At 51.2% G+C, this 21342-nt stretch overlaps 1 protein-coding gene across 6 annotated transcripts in view; it reads left to right on the forward strand.

The window, feature by feature from the left end:
- Window positions 1-21342, forward strand: part of CSMD2 (CUB and Sushi multiple domains 2) — a 624779-nt gene extending 603437 nt beyond the window's left edge. For all 6 annotated transcript variants that reach the window (XM_051832047.3, XM_051832045.3, XM_051832046.3 and 3 more), the window contains 6 exons: window positions 4072-4233; window positions 6179-6291; window positions 8246-8333; window positions 8708-8846; window positions 9007-9221; window positions 9911-21342. In XM_051832047.3, coding sequence (XP_051688007.3) covers window positions 4072-4233; window positions 6179-6291; window positions 8246-8333; window positions 8708-8846; window positions 9007-9166 — 662 coding nt within the window. In that variant the 3' untranslated portion in view covers window positions 9167-9221; window positions 9911-21342. The remainder of the gene's footprint in view (window positions 1-4071; window positions 4234-6178; window positions 6292-8245; window positions 8334-8707; window positions 8847-9006; window positions 9222-9910) is intronic.

The following is a 21342-nucleotide window of genomic DNA, read 5'->3' on the forward strand; positions in this document are numbered from 1 at the left end:
TTTTTGTGCACTGATTTTATATCCTGCTATTTTGATAAACTCTTCTATGAGTTCCAGTAGTCTCTCACTGGAATTCTTTTGATCCCCTAAATAAAGAATCATATCGTCTGCAAAGAGAGATAGTTTGACTTCTTCCTTCCCAATTTGTATCCCTTTACTTTCTTTTTCTTGCCTAATGACTCTGGCTAAAACTTCCAGTACTATACTGAATAGCAATGGTGAGAGTGGGCATCCCTGTCTTGTACCAGATCTCAGTGGAAATGCTTCCAACTTTTCCCCATTCTATATGATGCTGGCTGTGGGTTTTTCATAAATTGCCTTGATTGTGTAGAGGAATATTCCTTCTATACCCAATTTGCTTAGAGTTTTCATCATGAAAGGGTGTTGTATTCTATCAAATGCTTGCTCTGCATCTATTGAGATAATCATATGGTTTTTTTCTGCAGTCTGTTAATGTGGTGTATCACACTGATTGATTTGCGAACGTTGAACCATCCCTGCATACCAGGGATAAATCCACTTGGTCTGGGTGGATGATCTTTCTGATGTGTTGTTGAATTCTATTGGCCAGAATTTTATTGAAGATTTTTGCATCTATGTTCATCAGAGAAATTGGTCTGTTCTTTCAATGCTGCATCTTTTTCAGGTTTAGAAATTAAGGTGATGCTGGCTTCGTAGAAAGAAGTTGGGAGGATTCCTTCTCTTTCAATTGTTTTGAATAGTTTGAGAAAAATTGGAGTTAGTTCTTCTTTAAATGTCTGGTAGCATTCAGCAGTGAATATATCCAGTCCTGGGTCTTTCTTTGTTGGGAGGGCCTTTATTACTGATTCAATTTCTGACTTGTTTATAGGTCTGTTTAGGTTTTCTGTGTCTTCATAGTTCCATTTAGGTAGGTTGTATGTGTCCAGGAATCTATCCATTTCTGATAGATTTCCCAGTTTGTTGGCATACAACTCTTTGTAGTAATTTCTGATGACTCTTTTTATTTCTGTGGTGTCTGTTGTTACATTCCCTTTTTCATCTCTGATTTTATTGATTTGTGTCTTTTCTCTTCTTTTTTTAGTTAGTTGGACCAGTGATATGTCATGCTGTAGTTTGTCTGGATCCTTGAGATGCACTGAAAGCTCATTTATTTGGTGCCTTTCCAATTTCTTGATGTAGGCACCTATTGCTATAATCTTTCCTCTTCACACTGCTTTTGCTGTATCCCATAAGTTTTGATATGTTGTGTTGTTATCTTCATTTGCTTCCAGAAAGTTTTTGATTTCTCTTTTGATTTCTTCTATGACCCAGTGTTCATTCAGGAGCATGTTATTGAGTCTCCATGTGTTTGCATATGCTCTAGGGATTCCTGAGTTGCTGATTTCCAGCTTCATTCCACTGTGGCCTGAGAAGATACATGGTATGATTTTGATTCTTTTGAATTTGCTGAGACTTGCTTTATAGCCTAGTGTGTGGTCAATACTAAAGAAAGTTTCATGCACTGCTGAGAAGAATATGTATTCTTCAACTTTAGGATGAAGAGTTCAGTAGATACCTTTTAGATCCATTTGATCCATAGTGTTGATTAAATCTGCTGTTTCCTGCTGATTTTCTTTCTGGTTGATCTGTCTATTTCTGAAAGTGGAGTATTGAAGTCCCCCCAGTACTATTGTATTAGAGTCTAAGTCTCCCTTTAAGTCCCTTAGCATATCTTTTAAGTAGCGCAGTGCCCTGTAATTAGGTGCATATGTTTATAATATTTACATCTTCCTGTTGAATTGATCCCTTAATCATCATATAGTGCCTTTCTTTGTCTCTTTTAACAATCTTTGTGTTAAAATCTATTTTGTCTGATATTAAGATGGCTACGCCAACTCTTTTTTTGTTTTTGTTGGTATGGAATATCTTTTTCCAACCTTTCACTTTCAGTATGCATGCACCTTTGTTGGAAAGATGTGTTTCTTGTAATCAGCAAATAGATGGGTTTTGTTTTTTAATCCATTCTGCCAGTCTGTGTCTTTTAACTGAAGAGTCAATGCCATTTATATTCAATGTGATTATTGATAAGTAGTGACTTTGCCCTGTTTTTCCAAAGATATTTCTAATTTATAGTTTGAACTTCCTGTGATCTTTTACTGAGAGATTTTCTTCCTTTACCTACTTTCATATTGATGACCGTGTTTCTGTGTTTATGTAACACATCTTTAAGCATCTTTTGCAGGGTTGGCCTTTGGTTACAAATTCTTTCAATTTCTGTTTGCTATGAAAGGCCTTTATTTCACCTTTATTCACAAATGAGAGCTTTGCAGGATATAATATTCTGGGATTGCAGTTTTTTTCTCTTAGTACTTGGGCTGTGTCTCGCCATTCCCTCCTAGCCTGTAGGGTTTCTGATGAGAAGTCTGCTGTGAGTCTAATTGGAGATCCTCTAAGAGTAATCTGGCGTTTCTCTCTTGTACATTTTAGATTCTTTTCTTTATGTTTCACTGTGGTGAGTTTGATTATAATGTGTCGTGGCGAGGATCTTTTCTGGTCATGTCTATTGGGAGTTCTGTGTGCTTCCTATACTTGGACGTCTCTTTGTTTCTCCAAACCCGGTCTCCAAATCTGGTCTGGAGTTCCTGACTTCTGGCTTCCACCCAGGCCAAACTCCAACCAGACCACTGCAGGCGTTAGGGGAGTGAACCAGAAGAAGTGTGCTCACTCACTCTCATGCTTGCACGCTCTCACTCTCGCTCTCTCTCTCTTTCTCACTCTCACTCTCAAAAAAACAATTAAATAAACCAAGAACCCAGCTCCATCTGACTCCTTGGCTGTGTTCCTGTCCATCAAACTGAACTGCCATATCACTCCTTTCTCTTCTCTTTTCTTTTCTCCTCCTTTTAAGCCCTTCCTTTTTTCTCTTTATTCCTCTCTCTTTCTAGTTTTCTCTGTATCTCTCCTTTTCCTTTATTATGTTTCATTTCTTATTAACAAATAATTACATGTATTTATGGGCAACACTATGATATTCTGATACACGTTTACATGGTGGGATGAAAAATCACGCTGGTTGACATATCTGTTGCCTCACCTAGTTGTGTGTGTGTGTGTGTGTGTGTGTGTGTGTGTGGTGAGAACACTGGAAATGCATTCTTTTTGCAATTTCCCAATATGCAACACATTGTTATTCACCAGTGTCCATGACTGAGCAACAGATACTCAAGCATTCCTCTGCCCAGCTCAACTTCTGTATCCTTCACCACCACCTCCCCCTCCCTCCCATCCCAGCCCCAGCAACCACCCTTCCACTCTGCACTCCGTGAGTTCCAGAGTCTCAGCTCCCACATCTAAGTGGCCATATGGGATTTGTCTTTCTGTGAACGTCTCACTCCACTCAGCACAGTGTCCTCCAGGTTCAGCCATGTGGTCACAAGTGACAGGATTCCCTTCTTTCTAAAGGCTCAATAGTATTCCATTGTGTGTATGTGCCACCTTTTCTTTTTTCTTTAAAATAAGGCAGAGAGAAAGGAGAGAGAGAGAGAGAGAGAGAGAGAGAGAGAACTTTGATCCACTGCTTTGCTCTCCAGGGGCTGCAACAGCCAGGTCTGGGCCAGGCCAAAGCCGGGAGCCAGAAACTCCTTTCTGGTCTCGCATGTGGTGGCAGGAACCAAAGCACTTGGGCATCTTCTGCTGCCTTCCCAGTTGCATTAGCAGGGAGCTGGATTGGAAGAGGAGCAGCCGGGACTCAAACAAGCCCTCCAAGATGGGCTGCTGGCACTGCAAGCTGCAGCTTAACTTGCTGCTCCACAGCATCAGCCCCATGCTACAGTTCCTACCCGGTCATCTGTTGGTGGTCAGGCTGATTGCGTCCCTTGGCCACTAGGAACAGTGCTGCGGAGAACATGCAAGTGCAGACATCTCTTCAACAGGCTCATTCAATTCCCACCTGCCCTGAAACACAGAGAGCCAGAGCACTGTACCGCCTCCCCATGTGTTGGGTACAGGAAACAGCTGAGTCAGTAGATTGGGATCAGGTCTAAGTATAAATCGGGTGGCCCAGTTCTGCCACACAAAGTCCCTGTTACATCTGCTGCTCAATTCCTCTAGTTCCTGGGGACGTTTTTGCCAAGAATTCTCTGTGGAAAGGGGCCTATGAGTACCAAGGGAAGAAGCAGCCGGCCATGCTCAAAGTCACTGGCCTCCAGGTGGCCAACAGCAAGGTCAACGCCACCATGATTGACCACAGTGGTGTGGAGCTGCACTTGGCTGGTAAGAAGCAAGCCGTGTCCTGAGTGTAAGGCGGGCGGTGAGGGTGGTGGGCAGTGCCCGTTCCAAGGCTGAGTGTGGTATCATGGCATCGCGCTGTCATGCAAGGCTCTGCCTTGCCTCTTGGGAAGAGGAGGGGACTGTTTGCGTGACGAAAGCACCTTGGACTAAAGAGAAATGGTCAGATGACAACACTAGTACCTTGAATGTGGAAAGCACTTTTTTTTTTTTTTGACAGGCAGAGTGGATGTGAGAGAGAGAGACAGAGAGAAAGGTCTTCCTTTGCTATTGGTTCACCCTCCAATGGCTGCCATGGCCGGCGCACCGCGCTGATCTGAAGGCAGGAGCCAGGTACTTATCCTGGTCGCCCATGGGGTGCAAGGCCCAAGCACTTGGGCCATCCTCCACTGCACTCCCTGGCCACAGCAGAGAGCTGGCCTGGAAGAGGGGCAACTAGGACAGAATCCGGTGCCCCGACCGGGACTAGAACCCGGTGTGCCAGCGCTGCTAGGTGAGGATTAGCCTATTGAGCCACAGCGCCGGTGGAAAGCACTTTTTTAAGCAAAGAGAAGAGAGGTCGAAAATAGGAGGCAGGGAATTCCCAAAAGCCAAAACACAGCCAGCCAGTGAACAAAGGCAAGAATATTGTTCAGCACTGATCAAAAAACAAGTCAACACAAATGTCATGTTCCACTTCATCCCCTCAGCTCAAGAGTTTTGGAATCAGTAAACCTGAGTGCTGGTGAGAGGATTAAACAGTACCATTCTAAAAAACAAGTCAGCAGTTTGTATCCAGATCTTGGAAACTGATTGGATCCATTAATTACACTTCTACCACTGTCTGTCCCAAGACACGGATACAGAGGGAGCCTAACACATAGGAATAAAGGATGTTCACTTTACAGGGCTTTTCCCCATTGCATACAAATTGGAAATAGGTAATTTCCCAGAAATAAAGAAATAGAATTTTTAGTATTTCCACTAAGTACAATATTTCATCAATTTTAGGGGATGTGCAGCCACCCTGATGCATTTAAAATAAGACCTCAGTCTCTTTTTTGTTGTTTGTTAAAGATTTATTTTACTTATTTGAAAGACAGAGTTACAGAGAGAGGTAGAAACAGAGAGGTCTTCCATCCACTAGTTCATTCCCCAAATGGCTGCAATGGCTGGAGCTGAGCCAAGAGCTTCTTCCGAGTCTCCCACGTGGGTGCAGGGGCCAAGCACTTGGGCCATCTTCTACTGCTTTCCCAGGCCGCAGCAGAGAGCTGGATCAGAAGAGGAGCAGCCAGGACTAGAACCAACACCCATATGGGATGTGGGTGCTTCAGGCCAGGTCTTTGACCCGCTGCCCCAGTCCCAGACCTCAGTCTCTTAAAGGCAAAGTTTATCTTCATAAGAAATCAGGAAATATTTACACCAAAATGTCAATAGTAGTAGTTTCTTAGTGTTAGATTCTTTAGGGATTTCTGCATTTTCCAAAATTTCCCCAATATTCAATGTTTCCATAATCAGAAAAACTACATCTCTTAGAAACCAACTATTCATTGTATAGATTAACACACCACCCATGTGCACACACAGCACAATTCCACAGTCACATTCTTCACTCATTTGTTCCAGCACACAGTCATAAACACCTTGGCCCTCTCCCATGCACCTGCCATCCTGTACTGTGGCACCCACCGAGTTGTAAACATGAATGTGTATTAAGGGCAAGTGGAAACAGTCATCTTCTCAGCGGGGCGTGTGTGACCAGGACCCCAGTCTGCTCCCAGCAGCCCAGCTGTGAACACATGTGTGCACAAGCTTGCCAATACTCACATTCAGCCCACAGAGCGTCCCCCACCCAACACTGTACATAACTGTCACTTATCTCAACGTACGGGTGAAACTCCACTCACTCGCAGCCACATGTGTGGGCACTCCCTGGTCTCTCTCTCCCCAGGAACTTACAAGAAAGAAGATTTCCACCTCCTGCTCCACGTTTACCAGATCATGGGGCCTGCAGAGATCTTCGTGAACAAGTTCAGAGACGACCACTGGGCTCTGGACGGGCACGTAAGTTTGGCTCACTGACTCTTCGTCCCCACCCCAGCCCCGATTCCCCGATTGCGGGCAGAGGAGGACAGAGTGTGGGAACGCCAGGGGCCCCATGGAAACTCACCTGGAGGGTTCGTGGGGCCAGGACTGGGGACAGGCGTCCCCCTCTGCAAGGGAGGAGGCCAGAGGGGGACTAGGAGTCCGGGGGCAGCAGGGCGGAGGGAGATGGAACAGGAAGCACGGGGCCAAGGGCCTGTGGGACGGGAGCGAACTCCAGGCATAGAGCCCGACCCTCAGCCCAGGGGAGTGTGTTCCCGGGCCCCCAGTGGGTACTAGAAGCTGTGCGCAGTCCTGAACCTGTTTCTCCCTGTGAGAAAGTTTAGTTTGTCAATTAGGCACAGTAAAAAGACCAACAAAACCTAATAGTACGGTTGAACAATTACAATATAACATAAACGTGATTTAAAACTTATGAAATGTTTATTTCTGGAATTTTCCATGTGGTATTTTGGGACCACAACTGACCAGGAGTAACAGAAACTCCAGAAAGGGAAGCGGCGGTGAGGGGAGGGAGTGCAGTGGGGATGTGGTGGTGGTGGGGACCGGGAGAGGTGCCAAGTCCCAGAGGAGCACCTGTGGCGTCCACTCTCTCTTGAGGGTGTGCACACAGTGTGACTTAGCACAGCTTGAGAGACCAGGACATGGGGGCGGGAGGAGCCTTGCATTCTGCGGTGGAAAAGACATTGCGTTCTAGGGCATTCTGGAGGTGGAAGGAGGGTGCCCCAGCCATGCACCCCTGCCTCCCAGGTGGCAGCCCTGAGTACCCTGGCCTTGGGTTTTTGGCACTAGAAGAGGAGGGTGGGAAGGAGGGTGATGTCATAGTGGGCCCGAGTGGCAGAGAGCTGAGGGGTCACAGTGCATCCTCCCCAACGGGACCAGCTGGTAGCGCACTGTGACTCGAGTGACATTGCCTTATTTATACAGAGAACCATCTGGCTTCCCCAGGGGCTGGCACACACAGGCCTTTTGTATGCCCGGAGGTAGCCGCCAGCTCCGACAGTGGCAGTGCAAACTCTGCAAAGGAACAAGAGATTCTGCCATCCACCATGCTGGGAGGGGCGCTGGACGTGCGAGAACAAGGGTCAAAGTTGGGACGTGGAGCTGGGTGTGTAGGCCAGGGACAAGATGAGAGTGGGCTCTGGAGGGCCAGCAGCAGCTGCAGCCAGTGCCTAGGACGACCACTGGCCATCAGGGCCCCCTCCACAGCCAGCCATGTGTTGGAGGAACAAGATGGGGAAGTCTGCTTAGGGCATGGTAGACAGAAGGCAGCCCTCGGGCACTGGAGCAGGGGGAAGCCTCCTGGAGTATCCTCAAAGCTCAGGCCACAGGCCACGTGTCACACGAGCATCATGGAGGCACAGCAGCACTGGGGGGCAGGGAGCCATTGTGTCGGCCATTGTGAGCCAAATAGCGGCCATTGGAATGGTGGCTCATGTCCCACATGCGCTCAATGCACTTGGCACAGTTTAGTCAAGGTTCTGTTTGGTCTGTCACGCTCCAAAGGCTGTTCATTCATGTCAGGAATATCAGCACCCATGGGTGTGCCTGGTTGTTCCGAGTTGAGTGCTTTCTCTGTGTGAGCTCATTTAACCCTCACAACAACCCCATGACACAGGTGTGGCTCTTATTCCCCACCTGACAATGAGAAACAGGCAGGGACAGATTCTGTGATCTGAGCAATAAAAACTAAGGTTTTCACCCCACCTCATCCAAGTGGAAGTGCCCCTGGCCCAACTCAGTGGGTCGCTCAGGCCGGCCAGGGCCGGGGGGTGGGCAAGTTGTCACCCGTCTGCCGCGCCGGGTCAGTGGTGACCCTGGCCTGTCTGGCAGCCTTTACCTTTGAACGTGTCAGCAGCAGTTCTAGATCCTTCCACAGCCTCCCCTCTCGCTCTCTGTGCTCCTCACTTCCCAGGTCTCCTCCGAGTCCTCTGGAGGTACCTTCATCTACCAAGGCTCCGTCAAGGGCCAAGGCTTCGGGCATTTCGGCTTTCAGAGACTCGGTAACTGGTGTCTGTCCCGAGCAGGGGGCTGGGGTGGGTGGGGCGGGGGGGCGGTGCTGAAGGCCCCACTGGGGTTCTCATCCTCTCTGGGGCCAGGCAGGTGCTTGAGGGTCTAATACAAGCTCTGGGATAGTGCCAAGGATAAGGACAGCTGGGCGTGGCAGCCTCGGAAGACGGTTCTGAGACCCTGTCTCCCGCACGTTGCGTTCCCAGGGCCTGAGCACCGGCCTCCGGGGCGTGGCAGCCATTAGCACCCTTCCCCAGGGGCGGGCAGGCTCCAGGTGGCGTCCCCGGCCACAGCCACGCGTGCCGGGGTGCGTGGGCCTCGGGCTGTGGCGCTGTGACTTGAGTTCTAATGCTCTGGGCCTTTGCAGACCTCAGGCTGTGGGAGTCAGACCCCGAGTCCATCGGCCGCCACTTTGCTTCCAACAGCAGCTCGGTGGCCGCTGCCATCCTGGTGCCTTTCATCGCCCTCATCATCGCGGGCTTCGTGCTGTATCTCTACAAACACAGGTACCCACGAGGGAGGCGGCCGGGTGGGCAGGGTGATGCCCCGGCCCAAAGCCACCCGGAGCCTTGGCAGCTCAGGAGAGCTGTGAGGACTAAAAGGCCCCAAGGAGCCCGCTGTGCCTCCCCCTCTTCACGGCCCCACCCCATGCTGTCTCCCTCCCAGGAGAAGACCCAAGGTTCCCTTCAACGGCTACGCAGGCCACGAGAACACGAACGTTCGAGCCACATTTGAGAACCCAATGTACGATCGCAACATCCAGCCCACGGACATCATGGCCAGCGAGGCGGAGTTCACGGTCAGCACGGTGTGTACTGCAGTATAGCCCCCAGGCCTGGCTGCCGCCCCACCGCCACCGAGAGCCCCGCCTCCAGCAGCCGGTGAGTGGGAGGTGCCTGAGATGGGATGGCAGAGATTGGTGCCTGGGTGGGTGTGGGGGCGCTGACACACACCCACATACACACACACACGCACAAGGGCTGTGCACCAGGCACTTCCCAGATACGTGGCGGCGCAGGCTCAATGATTCCCTACACCACCTGGGAGTAAGATACTCTTAGCATCCCCGTTACAGATGAGAAAATGCAAAACAGGTGCCTAACGGTGACCCTGACCAAGTTCATGAGGCTAATAAGGGGGGGTGTTGGCCTCCAGCCCCTGGGTCAACAAGGACGGGGAGGAGCCTCAGGCCTCTGGTCAGGCACAGTTAAGGTTAAGGCGTCCCCATTCACTCCGCAACCTCTAGCCATCATTTTTGTTTACATGTATTGAAATATCACACTGTCCCCCTTAAATACGTCCAATTGCGAAGTTTCAGTCAGGTCTTTGAAGTGTTGATGGAGATGGAAGTGCAAGCCAAGCCTGTGTGCCCTCCACGCCCCGCCCTGCCCCCATTGGCGGAGACCGAAAAGCAGAGCTGAGGAGAGAGACAGCCGATGTTTGCCTGTTCTTCCCCCCCCACCACCACCATCTCCTTGGCCCTGCCTCCTTGCTCTTGCCTTCTGCTCCCCAGCTCCTCCTCCACCCCGCTCTCCTTGTGCAAACCTTGCTGTGGTCTTTTTGTCCCCAGCTCCCCGGGGGGCAGGAAGGAGCCCCCTGAGCACAGCGCCCAGTCCCCCATCTCCGTCCGTCTCTCCACCTGTGTCTGCCACTGCTGGGACTCGGGCCCTCGCCCTGCCACCTTCTGCGTCTGCCACCCTGGAGAGGGGCTCCCGCCGTGCCCTGGCTGCGGACAGTCAAGGAAGCCGGGCTGCAGACAGAGGAAGGGAGTTTATGGGTTGAAAACAAGCAAAGCAGTTTGTGGATGTGCGTGTGTGTGTGTGTGTGTGTGGGACTGAGCACACACACACGCTCCTCCCCTTGACTTGCATCGCATGGAAGAGGCCATAAAAGATAAAAAGAGATGTGTGTGGCAAGGATGCCCATCCCTGCTCCCAGAGACACAGAGAAGAGGCGGGGGCTGGGGGGAGGGGCACGATCAGCTTCTGACCCAACGTGGCCTCCGGCGTCCCACATGTGAGAACCTGGTGAATGCAGTACCGAGATCCATCCCTTGCTGGCCGGCACTCGGCAGCCAGGGTCTGTGGGCGGACAGGGACAGCAAGATGGCCCCGGGGGCAAGGGGGGAATCTTCAGAAGCAGCTTGGAAAGGAATTTATTTTTTTCCAAACATCATTGCCTTGAGTTCTGAACCCAAGGAATTAAAAAGTCATTTGGGTCCTGGGCAGCATGGGAGAAGGGGGAGCCTGGGGGAGACAGGGCAGGAATCTGCCAAGATCCCAAGCTCAGATCTGTCAGCCGACGGAAGAGGAGACTGTAGTCTAGACGGGGACGCCAGGTCCGGAGGCAGCCGGGAGGCCCCGGGCAGGACAGAGGAGCCAGCCTGCCGCAGGACCCAGCGAATGACGGCTCCTCTGCTCTGCCTGATGCTTCTCAGCGGTTACTTCCGGTCCACCAGCAGGTACAGGCGAGGAAAGGTCAGGAAGTGAGGAGTCAGTACAAATGCTGATGGGTCTGACCCCGCTACACCAGCTGCCCGACACCCAGGTCTAGAGCAAACACAGGGAGGAGTGGATGAATCCCCACAGGAGCACTCTGCCAGCTCTGGCAGGCCGGGCCGGGGACCCGTGTGTCCTATCTGGGTTCTGCTGTCGGCACGTGGGCAGCATCAGGACAAGGACCCAGGACCCCAGGCCTCCTGGAGCCGGTGCTGGTCCCTTGGCTCCCAGCAGCCCCTGCCCACAGCCAACCAAGGACACGGGAGCTCCTGAATCAAAAGATTGGGAGGAGGGAAGTCACCTCTGTGCCGCCGCTTGCAAGTGGCTTTGCTTGATTCTCACAGTTTTGTGTGCATGGCTCAGCCATGAATTCCCCACGAGGACTGCCGGGAAGCCACCTGCTCTGTCCTTGGGAAGGTCCCGGTAGGCGTCCACACCTGTGCCTGTGTGACGTGCCTGGCCTCGGGTCCTGTGGGACTGGAGAGGTGGGGACACGGGCTCTGCTGTTGAGACGGCCCTAGTGAAGTGACACATTAGCTTCCAGCAGATACAGTGGAGACAGACAAGGGCGGGAGCCCCCTTCCTGCCCGCACCCACGCTGGGATGCAGCATCTCTGGGTCGGTGGGAGAGGACCAAGCCAGGCACCCACACTCTCGCCTCTCTCCTTCCCTGGACACACGCGCAGGAAGCTCTCCGGCTGCTGCCCTCCAGCTTCGTACTCTCACTCAGACCACCTGTGGACTCCCTCTCCGCCCCCCGCCCCCCACCTCTCGATCCTTGTGTCTCCTTGTCAAGTCCAAGAGATGCCCAAGGAGCACTTGCTGCTGGGGCCCCGCACTCTGCTGTGCGCCCCCCCCCCCCCCGGCATTTCTCGCCACCTGCAGAGGCTGGGAAAGGAGCAGGGCAGAACAAGCCCCTCCCCTGCCGATCACGCCATAGGCCCACCACCGCCATCCCATGAGAAAAAAAAAGTAAAACAAAAATGAACAAAAAAATCTTTTGTACAGAGATATATTTTTATTATACAAAGTTTGTACAGTACCAAAAAAGAAAAAAAAGGTGTACATTTTTTTTCATTATTGTAGGTAAACGGTAGTGGAAGCCTTTTTTTGTAAATGTAATAAAATGTATAAATATGGTTTTCAGAAAACATCAAGTGCTGTAAATATGTAATCTACACCTCCCCCGGCTTGTCTGCAGTATATGCATTTAATTTATCTGTCTCTGTCTGTGAGGCTTCCCCCTGGGGTCCTGCATTATGGTACTTTCCTGAATTTGAAAGCAATTTTAAATTTTTTGAATTCAAATAAAATATAAATTTTTGCATTGGTTTTCTTACATTCTTTATGGCTTCTTTCATGGCTAAGGGTGAGTGTTGGGGAAGGTGAAGAGGAAAGAGAACGTTTCGGGCCACAGTCCAAGAGTGGAGAAGTGCGAGTCGCTTTTAGCTGTGTCGTGTTGCCAATGCCACCTGCTGAGAATTCCCACCACCCACAAAACTCAGCTCGGAATGAATCAAGGACCCTAGTGTAACACCTAAAACTATAAAAGCCTTGCCAGAAGACACAGGGGACCTCTTCATGACATTAGATTTCATAATGAACTCCTGGCTATGACACCAAACATACCAGCAGCAAAAGAAAACAAGTGCATCGATTAGACTATATCAAAATGTAAAACTTCTGTGTGCACCAAAAGACAACAGAGTGAAAAGGGCCACCTGTGGAATGGGAGAAAATATTTCCAATCGTGTCTCTGCTAAGGGGTTAATGTCCAAGATCAGGAAGGACTATGAACCCTCCAAAACATACAGAACTCCTACAAAAGAAGTCATTTTCCCAATAAAATACACCAGTAGCCAACAGGGGTGTGTAAAGATCGTCATCATCACTAATTACGAGGGAAATGCCAATCAACACCACAATGAGATACCACTTCACAGCCATTAGAATGGCTGCTATCAAAAAAAAAAAACAGAAAATAACAAATGCTGGCAAGGAGGTAGGGAAATTGGAAGTCTTGTGTCCTGGCTGTGGGAATGTAAAATGGTGCAGCAGGTGTGGAAAACCATATGGTTGTGCCTCAAAAAATTAAAAATGAAATTACCATATTATCCAACAATTCTGTGCTCCAGAGTATGTCCGAAGGAATTAAAGTTAGGGTCATGAAGAGAGCTGTGTAGACATGGCAGTATTACTGAAAACATCCAAAAGGTAGAAGGAGCCATCCATGTCCATCCGTGGATGAGTGGCTATATAAAATGTGGTCTAAACATACTGTGTAATAGTACATAGCCATAAAAAGGGAATTCTGACACATGTTGTCACATGGATGAAACCTGAGGATGTTATGCTAAACAGAATAAACAAGTCAGAAAAGGACAACCCTGCCGGACCTCATGTATATAAGGTACCTAGAACAGTCCATAAAAACAGAAAATAGAATGGTGGTTTCCAAGGGCTGAGGAGAGGACGTAAAAGGGAGGTATAGAGTTTGGAGGCCAGCATTTGGCACAGTTGTTAATATGCTAATTGGGACACCTGCATCCCATATCTGAGAGCCTGGGTTCAAATCCTGCAGCCCTGCATAGTAACTTGATCCCCTTACCTGCCTTCTTTCCCATGATGCACCTGTGTCCTATCTGGGACCAGGAAGGAGGAAATGCCATGATGGCCGCATGGGAATTAAACTCCATGTGGAGGCACCGTGACAATCCCAGAAGGCTCTGCGCTCACTGAACCCCACCCAGGCTCCATCCCCTACTGACAGATGGGCAACATCTCTGATAGTCCTATTACTGTAGTCCTAGAAGGAGCATGGATCAAGGGGGTTGGGATTGCCTTTGTACGAAGCATGAGCATGTTGGAACTTAACAGAGGGGAAGCCTGGGGCACATGGGTTCCATGGAAGGCGCTAGCTACCCAGAGCTTGTAAGGAAGACCAGCAGTGCTCAGCACAAACACTAAGAAATAAGCAAGGACTAATAGACTGCGACGAGTGTTCTGTGGGAACCAGTGGGAGCAGGCGATACCCGAGGTTGAGGCAGGAGTGACTGCATTTTGGTGACTTGAAGTGAGACCTGAAGGATGAGTGTGAGTGGTGAATGCGGGGAAGAGCTCTGGAAGTAATGAGAACTACTTGTGCGAAGTTTGTTGGAGGAACTGAAGGGAGGTCAAGGTGGCTGGTGTGTGAACAGTGCATGACCCAAGGCAAGTGCAAAATCATGCACCTGTCACAAGAAGCCGAATGGCATGACTCGGTTTTCTTTGGAGCTTCGGTTGAAGATAGCCAAGAGTAGCTGCAGGAGCACGAGTAAGAGGACCAACAGCAGCCAGGTGGGGGCGATGGCAGCCAGGATGAAGGCGGTAATTATTAGGAATGGCGAGAAACGGAAGGATTTATGATAGATATCTCAGAGACCGATTTCACATGATTTGGTGACGGGCTGAATGTAGAAGGAGAAAGAAGGCTCGGGTGACTCCTGGATGTCTGCCTTGAGTAACCAGGTGGATGATGGCGAATGATGGAAAAGAAGGGGTGGGTGGCTGGAGAGCAGGCTTGGAGAAATTAAATGGATATGTCATCCCCCAGAAGGGATACCAGTAGTTGTTTATGCAAATATTCAGCTCAGGAGAGAGATGGGTGTCTAAATTAGTTGAATTCATGCTGTCACAGGTGGAGTCAAGAACAAGATATGTTCGAGCTGGAGTGGTAGAGACAACCATGAAATCAAAGATGGCCTTCCACATAGCCCTTCTGCAGGATGCAGAGTCAGCCAGGGTGACAGCAAGAGCTGGGGGGTAGAGGAAGACTGCCAACAGGGGAGGAAGTCTTGGATGACTGCAGAACATGCAGGAAGTGAGAGCTGACCCAGACACGGGGGGAATACTATTGTTTTTAAGATTTTATTTATTTATTTGAAATACTTACAGAGAGAGAGGGAGACAGAGAGAGAGACAGAGACAGAGAGAACTTCCATCCACTGGTTCACTCCCCAGATAGTCACAATGGCCAGGGCTGGGCCAAACCAGGAGCCAAGAGCTGCTTCTAGGTCTCCCATGTGGGTGGCAGGGGCCCAAACACTTGGACCATCTTCTGCTGCTTTTCCCTGGCCATTAGCAGGGAGCTGGGTTGGAAGAGGAGCAGTTGGGACACGAACTGGCACCAATATGGGATGCTGGCACTGCAGGCGGTAGCTTTACCTGCTACACCACAGTGCCAGTCCCCCAGCGGAAGACTCTTTATGATACAGATGAATGGCATAGGCATTGAAAGAACAGGGACTTCCAAAGGGCCTTATGGTAGAGTGGTATTAAGAGTTCAGGCCTTGGACCCAAACTAGCTGAGTTGGAATCTGGGCTTTCCTACTCAAGCAACTTGTCCTGAATCTCCACAGCCCCACTGTAAAATGGGGATGCTAACGAAACTATCTCACTGAGTTGGGGGAGGCTGAAATTACGGTCAGCTACCTAAAGTCCCAAATCGTGCCTGGCCCTCAGACCCTTTATAGCTATTGGATCCTTTTTTAATTATTGTTTGAAAGAGTTATAGAAAGAGAGGGAGAGGGAGAGAGCGCTCTTCCATCTGCTGGTTCACTCTCCAGATGGCTGCAATGGCCATGGATGGGCCAGGCGAAAGCCAGAAGCCAGTAGCCAGGAGCCCACATGGGTCGCCTACATGGGTCTCCCACATGGGTGTGGGGGCCCAAGCCCTTGGTGCATTAGTAGGGAGCCAGATAAGAAGTAGAACAGCCAGAACTCGAACCAGCTAGAGGATTCTGGCAGTGCAGGCCGTAGCTTACCCCACTCTGTGCCACAACGCCAGCCCCATGGTCAAATGCATAGGAAGGAACAGAAGCAACGCTCTGCAGGCAGCAGCAGGCACTGAGGACAGCAACCCTGCCTCCATGCCAAGAGGCACCTGAGCTGGGAGCCAGGGGCAGCTTCCTTTCGGAAAGGCCAGCAAAGATACAGGATCCGCCAGAAAAAGCTAGGCTTCAGTAAGGTCAAATGGTACAGAAGCGGGTAAGAGACAGACTATGGGGGGTGAGGGGTGTGTTGGTCAACATGGAGCATGATTTCAGAAGGGCTGGATGGACAGGTTTGGAGGAGCGGGCAGGAACCTGAAGAGGTGGGAAGAGGCAGCAGCCAAGGCGTTAGGAGGGGATGATGGGTAAAACCAGCCACGTGAGGGAGGCCCGGGAGAGGCAGGCAGTCCTGACCCTGGGTGCTTCGGTCTCATGGAGTTCATCTGTAGGAACTCTGCTTGCCATGGACTGAAGACAAGGTCCGGGAGAGGGCTGTGGAGCCCGAGCCCTCGCAGAAGCACACGCAGCACCGGCAAGGACCAAGAGGACTGAGTTGGGAGATTCAGCACTCTTGGGTGGGCAGTGCTGGGGGCAGACTTCGGCCCTGACATAGGGCGTTCTTATGGATGAGACGTGCTAGGCCCGTATCAAAGTCCATCTCCCACACCCTAGGATCCTACAGAAACCGGGGGTGAATCAGCATCACAAAGTCCTGGGTGCGGAAGAGTGCCTGATGGCAGTGTGACCCGCCTCCGGATCCCGCAGGAGAAAGAGCAGCAGACCAACGGCCAGCAAGCCCGGGCGAGAGGCCTCTGCTCTTCCGGCTCCAAGTTCATCAGACCGCAGGCTCCGGGACAAGTTCCCCTCCTTAGCAGGCCCAGCATCTTCACTCAAAAGCTTCCCTGTAGGTGTCAATGAGATAAGCTCTGAAAAGGTTCTGAAAACTAGGATGATAGGAGATAAAGACTGCGACTCCTCTGCTTCACCCCACGCCAAAGGCAGGTATTTCCTTCCGGGTCCCGGCTCGTGGATCAACTACAGGCTGCTAGGGGTCAAGTTTGCTCACACTTTCACCTGGTGGCCCATCGTGAAGGAGCCTCCCTACAAGAGCAACAGCGAGGCCCCTGAAGGCAGGCAGGCGTGGGGCAGCAGGTCCACCTCTCGTACTCCTCGCGTGGTTACAGGAGGGTGACCGCCCTCGTAGCTGTGCGCAGCACAGGCTGTGTCCGGCCAGCTCGAGCTCACGGAGGAAACTGCACTGACGGGATCGACAGTCCCGGGTCCTGGTCCAGGGGTTGCTACATTCGCCGGGTGCTCTTGAACAGGCCCCTGGGATTTAACTGCCTGATCTACAAAATGAGGCTTTCGGGGGTCTTTCTACTTCAAACGTCCTAGAACAGTGCCAAGAAGAGGAACAGCCTGTGAGCTGCAAATGCAAGTGGAGTGCATGATTTACATTTTCCCAGTAGCCACATTCTAAAAGGAAAAAGCCGCAGGTGAAATTCACTTCAATAAATATTTTATTGTGCCTAATATATCCAAAATATTATTTCAAGATATTCCAAGATGAAACCTATATAAAAAATATGGAGATCTTTTCCTTCTTTTCTCATACCAGTCCACAAAATCTGGTGTCTATTTCACGTGCACAACACATCTCAATGCAGATTCATCACATGTGGAGGGCTCAGTCGGCACACGTAGCTGGTGGCTCGCATCTTGGACACTGCAGCCTGAGAATCCTGGACCGTGGTTACTACGGAGTCCGGGTCACAGAATGGAACAGAGGGCGGATACAGAAGGTTGAGCCAAGCAGTGCAGCCCGCCCTCCACGTCTCACTTGGAAACCACAGCAGCTGCCTCCTGTTCTTCCAGCTTCACCTGCCCCTCCAACCTGCTCCAGTTCCTGCTCTTGCCTCTCCAGTTCTGCCTGCCCCATTCCCACCTCGCCTGGCTGTCTGCCTCCCTCACTCATTGGACGACAGCTGGTCCCTCTCTACCTCTTAGCTTTTCCCACCTTCTTATCTTGGTGACCTCTTCCCCGCCTGCTCCTTTGCTCCTTCTCATTTCTGTTCCTCTTCCCTCCTCACCCACCCCCTCGCTTTCTGAGTTGCTCTCCTTTCTTCCCTCGGCCCTTCCTCTGCCCCCAAGCTAGCTCCCTCCTATCAGGTAACTACCAGGTCCCGCCCCACCCCGCCCCTCCCTAGACCTCAACCCCAGGATACCCCACTCTCACCTGACGGTTCCTGCTACCTAAGAGCAAGTTGGCCCCGCAAGTCAGATTCCTGCTTCATACTGCCATGGGGGCTGCCGGGGGGTGAGCGCCAGTCCATGAGGCATCTCTCTCACACAGGATTTTTTCCTAGTATCACATTTTCAGTCCCACTGGCCCTGGCCAGCTTTCAGCTATCCAGATTGAACCCTCTTGGACAACAAAGTTCTTCATGCCTGGACTGGCTGGTCAGCTTTTGTAGACCCCATATTTCATAACTGACCTCTATGCCTGCTCTACCTGTGGTCAAACCATGGCTAACAGCAAGAGCATGGACAAGTCGTCTGTGGCCTCTGTCCCATCTCCCAGGAAGGCAAGTCCCGTGGGTCTGGTCAGTATCGGAGCCACTGCTGGGGAGAAGTTCCACGCAAACATGTGAACACGACTTGGGGCTTCCTCCTCCTCGTTCCCTCCCAGGTCTCATCTTTGTCCCCAACACACGAAGTATGAGTGCATCCCAATCACTGCTACAGTATGTGCTGTACTCTGGAACTTCAGGGAGAAACAGGTTTCCCAAGGATTCTGGACAAAGCAAGTCAAATTCGGAAATAGTGCACTCAGTCAACTCCTGCTCAGATTTCAAGGACAGTAGGGTCTAAAGGCGAAGAGCTGCCTACCCTGTCCCACTCAGTGAGGAGAAGGGAGGGAACGTGGATGAGCAAACTTCAACTGCGAGCTACTACAGCGGCCTCACTGTGCCTCCACCATTTATTGCCATTCCTCCCGTCTCCATTCTGTGGGTGATGCCAGAAGAATCCAAAACAAGTTCCTTTTTTTATTGTCTGGCAGTAGTTTAATATAACTTACTAACTTATCAGACCACCCCATCCCAAAACAGGATCCAACTAGCTTTAAGAGATGCTCAGAGTACCACAGGAAAAAGACAGACAGGATGGGCCAGCACTGTGCACTGCAAGTCAACCTGACTTGTCCAGCGCTGGCATCCCACATGAGCACCAGCTCGAGCCCCGACTGCTCCACTTCCAACCCAACTTCCTGCTAGTGTGCCTGGGAAGGCAGAAGTACTGGGGCCACTGTCACCCATATGGGAAACCAGATCGGAGTTCTAGGCTCCCGGTTTTAGCCTGACCAGACCTAAGCTGATGTGGCCAACTGGGGAGTGAGCCCAGCAGATGGAAGATATCCCACCCACCCATTACTCTCTCGAACAAATCTTTAATCTTAGAAGGAGGAGGAGGAGGAGGAAGTGGAGAAGGTGGTGGTGGAGGTGGAGGAGGAGGAGGAGGCAGAGGAAGAAGAGAAAGAAGAATAAAGGACAAAATGAAGCCAGGGGCTTGGGCTAGGACAGGCCAAAGCCAGGAGCCAGGAATTCCATCTGGGTCTCCCACATAGGTACAGGGGCCCAAGTACTTGAGCCGTCTTCCACTGCTGTCCCGGGTGCATTAGCAGGGAGCTGGATCAGAGGCAGAGCAGCAGGGACTCCAATGGGCACTCACATGGGATGCTAGTGTTGCAGGTGGCACAATGCCGGCCCCAAGAATGGGGCTTTCTAAGCAGCCTCTCTCCACCACCTTCAGGGCACACCCTCTAACCTCCCCTGGAGGTCTCCACTGCCTATAAATCCCAAAGCACTGAAGCCAAGGCGTGGTCTGTGTGGAAGGAGGAAGACTTTCTTCCTCTGTGTCACTTTTGTCGCCTGCCACCAAACTAGGGTTTCCTGACCCAGTGACTCTCAAGATTTTAGGGACAGGGCTGGCACTGTGGTGTAGCAGGTAAAGCTACCACCTGCAGTGCCAGCATCCCATCTAGGTGCCGGTTCTAGTCCCAGCTGCTCCTCTTCTGATCCAGCTCTCTGCTAATGGCCAGGGACAGCAGTGGAAGATGGCCCAAGTCCTCTGGCCCTTGCACATGCAGGGGAGGCCCAGAGGAGGCTCCTGGCTTTGGATCGGCTCAGCTCCGGCAATTGCAGCCATTTGAGGACTGAACCAACGGATGGAAGAACTTTGTCTCTCTCTCTCACTGTAACTCTCTCAAATCTTTAAAAAATAAAAATAAAAAAATTGAAAAAAGACTTTGGTGACAACAGCTCTGGCAGCCCCAACCAGTGGCTCCTCTCCTGCTTGGGCTCAGTGCTCCAAGACCAGCCTTAGACCCAATTCTTATTTTTCTTTTTTTGTTTTATTTTGTTTTTGACAGGCAGAGTGGACAGTGAGAGAGACAGAGAGAAAGGTCTTCCTTTTTCCGTTAGTTCACCCCACAATGGCCGCTGTGGCCAGCGCACTGCGGCCAGTGCACCGTGCTAATCCGAAGCCAGGAGCTAGGTGCTTCTCCTGGTCTCCCATGCGGGTGCAGGACCCAAGGACTTGGGCCATCCTCCACTGCACTCCCGGGCCACAGCAGAGAGCTGGACTGGAAGAGGAACAACCGGGACAGAATCCGGTGCCCAGACCGGGACTAGAACCTGGGGTGCCGGCGCCGCAGGGGGAGGATTAGCCTATTGAGTCGTGACGCCAGCCCCAAATTCTTATTTTCCTAGTCTCCCTTCTGCTGGCCCTAACCCTCCAGATGGCACAAAAATAAATGCCACTTTAGGAGTAAGGATCGGGTAAGAGCAGACAGGCTCAGAAGCATCATCTACACACAAGACAATCACCAACCGTGCCCTGACTGGAAAAGCAATGTCTATGTGACGCCCCTGTCTGCATGTCCAGTGTTTAGACAAAATTTCATTTACTTGGAATCTGCCATCTACCACCCTTTACTTAACCAAGTGGTTTTTTTTTTTTTTTTTTTTTTTTGACAGGTAGAGTCATAGACAGTGAGAGAGAGACAAAGATCTTCCTTCCGTTGGTTCACTCCCCAAATGGCCGCTATGGCCAGCACTGCGCCGATCCAAAGTTGGGAGCCAGGTGCTTCTTCCTGGTCTCCCATACGGGTGCAGGGGCCCAAACACTTAGGCCGTCCTCCATTGCCTTCCCAGGCCACAGCAGAGAGCTGGACTGGAAGAGGAGCAACCAGCACTAGAACCCGGCGCCCATATGGGATGCCGGCGCTGCAGGCGGAGGATTAACCAAGTGAGCCACGGCGCTGGCCCCTACCCAAGTGGTTCCTAAAGGGGCTCCCAGCTTTCAGAAGTGGGTGAACTGACCACACACTGAGAAGAGCCAGGACTTCTTGGGCTCCCTGCCTCTTCCTCCAAGCAGCATGGGAGGGGGCTGCTGGGGTTGCCAACAGGGACCAGATGAGAGACACAACAGAGGGAAAGGCGGGACAGAGGCTGGCTCAAATGTGCACTAGAGGCGACTCCAGGTTTGCTGCAATCCAGAGAGGCAAAGAATGATGGTGCGAATGTGCGAGTGGTAATGCCGAAGCCGGGAGGTGAAGAGATGAAGAGGAAGAGCCCAGAGCTGTGCAAGAGAAAAGAGGACCAAGTCGAGCACCCAGCCCAGGACCAGCCCCTCCC

This window comes from Oryctolagus cuniculus, chromosome 7 (assembly GCF_051225735.1).
Source record: "Oryctolagus cuniculus isolate XC-2025 breed Fujian yellow rabbit chromosome 7, ASM5122573v1, whole genome shotgun sequence".
In the NCBI taxonomy this organism is placed as follows: domain Eukaryota; kingdom Metazoa; phylum Chordata; class Mammalia; order Lagomorpha; family Leporidae; genus Oryctolagus; species Oryctolagus cuniculus.